This window comes from Culex quinquefasciatus, chromosome 2 (assembly GCF_015732765.1).
Source record: "Culex quinquefasciatus strain JHB chromosome 2, VPISU_Cqui_1.0_pri_paternal, whole genome shotgun sequence".
In the NCBI taxonomy this organism is placed as follows: Eukaryota; Metazoa; Arthropoda; class Insecta; order Diptera; family Culicidae; genus Culex; species Culex quinquefasciatus.
In genome coordinates this window covers 213,970,276-213,978,121 of record NC_051862.1, presented here as the reverse complement: position 1 = coordinate 213,978,121, position 7,846 = coordinate 213,970,276, and the positions used below count along the sequence as shown (strand labels likewise).

General features: G+C 48.4%; 1 protein-coding gene across 1 annotated transcript; it reads left to right on the top strand.

Moving 5' to 3' along the window:
- The first annotated feature begins 2,215 nt into the window (after window positions 1–2,215).
- Window positions 2,216–7,642, top strand: LOC119766495. Its single transcript, XM_038251078.1, has one exon. The coding sequence runs from the start codon at window positions 2,216–2,218 to the stop codon at window positions 7,640–7,642; it is 5,427 nt and encodes a 1,808-aa protein (XP_038107006.1).
- The last annotated feature ends 204 nt before the right edge of the window (window positions 7,643–7,846 follow it).

Here is a 7,846-nt window from a genome sequence, read left to right as displayed (position 1 = left end):
TTTATATTTGTGAATTCAAAGCAGGATTTTTAAATGCAAAGATACACATTTCTATGAGCTACTCAAATAATCCTCATTTCTCGAATGAGACCTTTGTATAATTTTGAGTATTTTCGAAAATAATGTATTCAGAATATAAAAATAAAGACTAACATATCTAAAGGTCCTAAATCTATTGAATTTTCACTTTTAAAATGCTAGTATGGTGATTTTTTATTTTTAAATATTGTATTAAAAAAGATTTAAAAATTTCACATCAGTTACATCTAATGACATTAAAAATAACTTTTTTGCTTATTTTTCAAAATCAAATTTTTGTGATTAGATATGATACGTGTTTCCGATTATAAATGGATATAGTTAGAGTTCGTAAAATTTTAAATTATTCGTGAAATCCTGCTAAGTTTTACAATTTTCTATAATCAATATTTGAAAATAAAATTATTCAAGAAATATTTGTTCACAAAGCTTTTTTTGGAAATTTGCTGTGAGTTTGTAAATATTAGTTCATTTTTGAATGCTTTGATAATATATTTTTATATTTATTTTATATATTTTTATTTAATATATTTATTTAATTGACTGTACAAATAAGTTGTGGCAAGTGTTTAAAAGATTGCTCACAATTTCTTCAATTAATTTATATAGATTGATTGATCGAATACTAGAAAACATTAGGTACAGTTGATTTTCGCCGAGCCGATTTGAAGCACTACTAACTGAATTAAATCTTGTTTTCAATCATTTTCACAATAAAAAATTACCCAAAAATATTCAGCAATTCTCCACGAAAACAGCATGATTCGAAAAAAAAGTTCTCCGATCGGGCTCACAATTTTTCCAAGAGTTCCTTGGCCTCAAAAATTAGACCCGTATTTTTATGTTTGGCCATTAGGTTGATCTACGCCATGTTAGGGTAGTCCGAAAAATGGCAATTTTCGTCAATTTTTGAAAAAAAAAACACATTTTTCAAAAAAAAAAAGTGGACTCCGCACCATTTCAACCGATTTCAGCTGTCTTGAGCGCAAACGAAAGGATATGCTTTTTACGAAAAAAAAAAAAAAATTTCAAATACCTAGGCTAACATTTGTAAAGGTCAAATAAAAACTTTGTTGAAGCGAGTTAGGTGATAAGTTTCTAATCCCTTTAAACCCTTATTCCCCTTGCCCAAGCTGTACCTTCTCGCATCAGAGATCAGTTGTGATCTCCAATTCTGATTTGCAGAATCCTACTCCGCGAGTGTCGTAGCTCTGCTGGACATCGCGAGAAAGAGTGTCTCATCGGTCAGCCGAAGTAGTTTTACTTTAGGACTTCACAGTCAGAAATAAACCGTCACCAAGTGACCCTCGCGTTTTAATAAACGTTGTGTTTTAGTTCGCGTGAATAAATCGTGTTTTAATTTTGTAAAGTGCGAGTTATTATGTAGTGTCCGAAAATCGTTAAAATACCAACGCGCGAACATTGGTCCTTCGGGCACCGGATTACCGGGCGGTTTTCGGACAAACGGACCTGTCCACTGCGACAAAAGTGATCGGACAGTTTGTGTGCACGAACGTTTAAGTGCCAAAGTGCATGTGAAAAAGAACTTCTGGGCTGCGGCTCAAACAGTGGCGTTTATTCACATAAAAAAAGTGTCTCGCGACTCTACGGAACGCGGAAAACGGTGGAAAATTGGAAAATCCGCGGAACAAAAGTGCTGCCTTTGTGCGAAGGAAGAAAGGGGAGTCCAGACAAAGCAGGTGCTATTGTCCCGGGAATTGCGCGGTCTACTACTGCACCATCTGCGCCATTGCAGTTGCGCAACGCGCGCGCATTTCTCGCGGCACCTGGGCGCTGCCATTGCTGTTGCTGGAAGGAGATTCGGGACCAGAAGCGGAAACAGGACAAGGATTGGTCAAGGAAAGGGTTTGGAAGGAAGTATTGCATGATTTGGTGGCATGAGGCGTGATTTGGCTTAAGCTGATGGCAATAAAAACGAAATTGATCGCATTTGTGTCTATTTTCTCCAAAACTGCGTGTCCCTTGGTCTGGTTTGGTCTGGTTCTCAAATCTGGCAAATTTGGTTCTTGGTCTGAAGTTCTGGTTAGCTCCCATCGCTGCAGTCAATATTTTGGGTTGAAAGTTCGCTGTCAATTTCGGGAAATCGCGGTGGAACGTCGAGTAGATCATCAGTCAAGTCAATTTGCAGGGCTGTCAATCGTGATTCGTGTGCAAGATGGATGAAGATCTGCGTTCATTGACGAAGCGTGAACGCAGGTGGCTGAACAACTTGGCTGTTACGGATGACTTCCTGAAGGAGTACAGAGCTGAAACGGATGAGAAGCAAGTTAGCGTTCGGATTGAGCTGTTGGACGACATCTACAACAAGTTCTTCGACAACCGCTACGCCATCGAAGAGCTGCTGAGAGAAGGTGAAGATGATGAAACTGCTGAGGACAAGGCGAAGCGTGAGAAGATGCTGAAGGATTCGGACAAGGTGGTTACAGATTTTGAGAAGCAGTACATCGACCTGAAGTCTCGGCTGAGGGAGAAACTCCCACGCCCACCTGCTCCACCTGAAGTTGCTGTGGATAACCAAGTGGTCGTTCAACAACCTGTCTTCTCCAAGGTGAAGCTGCCTGATATTCGACTTCCGTCTTTCAGTGGTAAGATGCAGGAATGGATTTGCTTCCGAGATACGTTCTTGAGTCTGATTGATCAGAACGGTCATCTTACGGACATGGATCGGTACACATACCTCCGTTCGTCGCTGTCCGGTGAAGCCTTGCAGGAGATCAACAACATCGATTTCACTGCAATCAACTACTCTGTGGCCTGGCAAGCGCTAATGGAAAAGTACGAGAACAAGAAGTTGCTCGTTAAGGCCTACCTCGACATTCTGTTCGAGCTGGAACCGCTGAGACGAGAAAGCTACCAAGGTCTGAGCCACCTCGTAAGCGAGTTCGAGAAGAGTCTTCAGATGCTCGCAAAGCTCGGCGAGAAGGCGGAAAGCTGGAGCACCCTGCTCGTTCACATGATCTGTTCACGGCTGGACAGTGCGACGCTGCGCGAGTGGGAGAGTCACCACAAGTCTAAGGAGGTTCCTACGTACACGAAGGTGATTGAGTTCCTGAAGAGTCAGTGTTCCATCCTCCAGTCCATCGCACGTGTGAAATCGAGCAATGCTGATCAACGCCCATCAAGGCCTGCAGTGTGTAACTTCGCAGCGAATTCGTCGTCTGGTAGGTGCCGGATCTGCAACGAACCCTGGCACACACCCTTCCAATGTAACAAGTTCCAGACGATGAGCCTGCAAGAAAGAATCGATTTTGTGATGCAGAACAGGTTGTGCCGGAATTGTTTGAAGCCTGGACATCTCTCCAGAACCTGCGAAAGAGGACAGTGCCGTCACTGTCGCCGTAATCATCACACGATGCTGCACATCACAAGATCCTCCGTTCCACCCACGCAAACGAGACCACAGACAGCGAACCCGAACAGACAGCCACAGAACAGACCAGCCAACACAAACCAGAACCAGCAGAACACTGCCACGGACACTGCAAGTAATGCGATCGTCAGGACCGGACAGAACGCATCAGACACAAATCAGCAGAACACAAGCCATGCATGCATTGCACTTCCTATCACGCCTACCCAAAACATCCTGCTGTCGACTGCACTCGTGAAGGTGAAGGATCGTCACGGAAACACCCTGCTGGCCAGAGCGCTACTAGATTCCTGCTCCCAGCACTGCTTGATGACGAAGTCCTTCTCAACCAAACTGAAGTTCAAGCAAACTCCAGCGTACCTGTCCATTCAAGGAATTGGACCTACAGCTGCAGTCTCAACCAAGGTTGTCAGTGCAGAAGTTTGCCCTCGTTCGAGCGCCATTTCGTCGTTCGCAGAGGAGATGAAATTCCACGTGTTGCCGAAGCTAACCGTCCCACTGCCGACTGCAACGATTGATCCCGAGCATTGGAAACTCCCAGATTGTGCGCAACTTGCTGATCCTCAGTTCTTTGAGTCGAAGCCGATCGATCTCATCATCGGTGCGGAGTTTTTCATGGGCCTGCTCCGGCAAGGAAAGCAGAAGGCGACTCAAGAAGGGCCGACACTTCAAGAAACGGTGTTCGGCTGGATCATTTCTGGGCGCGTACCGAACAGTACGGCCACCGAGCAGTCGTCTACGTTTGTCGTCTCCGCTGCACAGCTGCAAGCGGATCTCGCAAAGTTCTGGGAACTCGAAACGTGCCGCAACATCAGCACCCACTCACTGGAAGAGTCTGCTTGTGAAGAGTTCTTCGACAAAACCACTGTACGGGACGAAAAAGGCCGTTTCGTTGTAACTCTGCCGAAGAAAGACGACGTTATTAGCCGGCTAGGAGAGTCGAAAGCAACTGCCGTGAAGCGGCTGATGGGAATGGAGAGAAGATTCGCAGCGAATCCAGAACTGCAGAAGATGTATGCTGACTTCATGCACGAGTACGAAGCTCTCGACCACATGGAAGAAGTTGTCGATGACGCTTCCGCTGGAATCAAGTACTATTTGCCCCATCATGCTGTTATCCGGCCAGACAGCACCACAACAAAGCTGCGAGTGGTGTTCGACGCTTCGTGCGCAACGTCCACTGGTGTTTCGCTCAACGACGGACTCATGGTCGGTCCCGTTGTGCAGGATGACCTGTACAACACCGTGATTCGCTTTCGATTCCACCGTTACGCACTCGTCGCTGACATCGCCAAGATGTATCGGATGGTTAGGATCGCCGAAGCAGATCGGCCCCTGCAGCGAATCGTCTGGAGAAAGTCCCCTACCGAGCCTGTGCGTACGTTCGAGTTGAAGACCGTTACATACGGTACAGCGTCTGCGCCGTATCTCGCCACTAAATGTCTACAAAGATTGGCTGCTGACGGAGAAGCAAGATATCCGCTCGCTGCCAAGATTGTCAAACAAGACTTTTACGTGGATGACTTGCTCACTGGCGTAGATGATCTGGAAGAGGGAATGAAGCTGATTAACGAGATCTTGGAGTTGATGGAGTCTGCTGGATTATCGTTACGCAAGTGGAACTCGAACTGTAAGCAGCTGCTGTGGAGAGTCCCCGACCACTTGAGGGATGGTCAGTCCATCCTGGAGTTCGACGCTGCAAGCTACACCGTGAAGACGTTGGGACTGATCTGGGAGCCTCAATCGGACACCTTCCTATTCTCCACACCGACTTGGAACAGCACAAGCGAGATCACGAAGCGTGTGGTTGCATCCGATCTTTCTTTGCATTGGGATCCGCTAGGAGTAGCTGGTCCAGTTGTCGTCCAAGCGAAGATATTCGTACAGCAGCTGTGGCGACACCAGTACGATTGGGATGCACCGCTTAAGGAAGCTGATCAAGAGTTTTGGCTGGAGTACAGACGGAACCTCAAGGGACTAGAAGGCCTCTCAGTTCCTCGCTGGATAGGAGTCGAACGGAAGACCAAGTCAGTTCAAATCCACGGATTTTGCGACGCCTCAACCAAAGCATATGGAGCGTGCTTGTACGTGCGGACTGAGTACGAAGACGGCGAAGTAGTGGTGAACCTTCTTACGGCCAAGTCTCGGGTCGCACCAATCCCGAAGCCGAAGAAGAAGTCGAAGAAGAAGACGTCGCAGAAACAGCCAGAAGAAGAGCAAGCAGAGCAGTCGAATCCTGAACAAGACGAGTTGGATGCCGAGCAGACTATACCAAGGCTGGAGTTGTCCTCTGCCCTTTTGCTCGCACACCTGTACGACAAAGTCGCCAATTCTCTCCCTTTCAAGCCAGAAGCGTACTTCTGGACTGATTCGATGATTACGCTGTGCCAGATCAAGTCGCCACCCTCGAGATGGAAGACATTCGTCGCGAACAGGGTTTCTGAAATTCAGCATCTCACTCGAGGCGGTATTTGGAATCACGTCCCAGGAACCGAGAACCCGGCTGACATAATCTCCCGCGGAATGACGCCAGCCCAGTTGCAGTACCAATCTCTCTGGTTCCATGGACCCTGCTGGTTAAAGCTGGACAAAGCGAACTGGCCACACGTTCAGCAAATCCGTAAAGAAGATCTCGACGCATCGCTCCTCGAAGAACGCAGCGTTGCTGCAGTGTTGCCAACGATCGAACCGAGTCACATCTTCAGCCTGAACTCGTCGCTCACACGTCTAGTACGTGGTGTTGCGTACGGTATTCGATTCCACCACAACGCGAAGCAGGCTCACCAAGATTCGAAAAAGCTTGGACCGATCACAAGCGAGGAGTACGAGGATGCACTGAAGCGGTTGGTGCGCATCGCACAGCAGGAATGCTTTCAACAAGAGATCGCTGACCTGAAAAGAGGTCACCAAGTGCAGAACAACTCAAGGATCGCTGCACTGAACCCACAGCTGGTAGATGGTCTACTCTGTGTTGGCGGCCGGCTGCAGAACGCCAATGTCTCAGCGAGCCGAAAACATCCGTACATCCTGGATCATCGTCATCCTTTCACCGAGACTGTTATCGCTGACTACCACGTGAACCTGTACCACGCTGGACAGCAACTGCTGCTGTCAGCTGTGCGCGGACGGTTTTGGCCGACGAGCGCCAGGAACGTGGTGCGCAAGGTGATTCACTCGTGCGTAAGCTGCTTTCGCGCTAGACCACGTGTCCAGAACCAACTGATGGCGGACCTTCCGCCCGAGCGAGTCAACCCGTGTTTCGCATTCCAACGAGTTGGCGTTGACTTTTGCGGACCGTTCTATTTGGTTCACGGTCTGCGCCGTGGATCTCCGGTGAAATGCTTCGTCGCTGTTTTTGTTTGCCTCGTCACTAAAGCGGTACACCTGGAGTTGGTGGCAAACCTGACCACAGAAGCGTTTCTAGCAGCACTCAAGAGATTCTCAGCCCGCCGCGGTAAACCCGAACTGATTAAGTGCGACAACGCAACGAACTTCGTGGGGGCTTCGAGAGAATTGAAGGAGCTGCACAGACTGTTCCTGAACCAAGAGTTCCAAGCGAGGGTGGTCGCGCAGACAGCAGCAGACCGCATTGAGTTCCAGTTCATCCCGGCGCGCACCCCGAACTTCGGTGGACTGTGGGAGTCCACCGTAAAGTCGTTCAAGACGCTGCTGAAACGAACTGTTGGAGCTCGCAAGCTGTTCTACGACGAGATGCAGACAATCCTGACCCAAATCGAAGCGATCTTAAATTCAAGACCTCTGACACCGCTAAGCAACGACCCGAACGACTTTGAGGCCCTGACACCGGGGCATTTCCTCATTCATCGTCCACTCGTGGCCATCCCAGAACCAGATCTGGATGGCATTCCGGAAAACCGACTTTCAGCGTGGCAAGCAGTTCAGCACTATGTGCAAACCCTGTGGAAGACGTGGACAACGCAATACCTCTCCGATCTCCACAATCGGACCAAATGGACCCAGCAGAAGGACAACATACGAGTCGGCACAATGGTGGTTCTGATGTGCGAAAACATCCCACCACTGAAGTGGCCCCTGGCACGTGTCACCGAGGTGCACCCAGGGCAAGATGGACGTGTCCGAGTTGTCACAGTGCGGACTAAGGACGGTACATTCAAGCGAGGCGTATCTAAGATCTGCGTCCTCCCAATACGCGACAACACCGTACCATCTTCGCAGCAAGGGGAGAACTAGCTTCTCCTCCACCGGCGGAGGCCGGGAGGCCTCCGCACTCCCAGTTAAGTTGTGTATTATTTCTCCATTCAAAAAGCTAACCGAGTTCTTTTTTGCCAGTTGTTCACGCCCACGCCCTTCTGGTCCGTCCAAACCAGACCCGGCGAAGTCACGCAAGTCCAGTTGTCTCGTCCAAATGAGGTAAAAATGTGTCGTTTCGGTGTT

Bases quoted from the DNA above. Each gene is read 5' to 3' on its own strand.
- LOC119766495 (XM_038251078.1), top strand. From the start codon at position 2,216: ATGGATGAAGATCTGCGTTCATTGACGAAGCGTGAACGCAGGTGGCTG.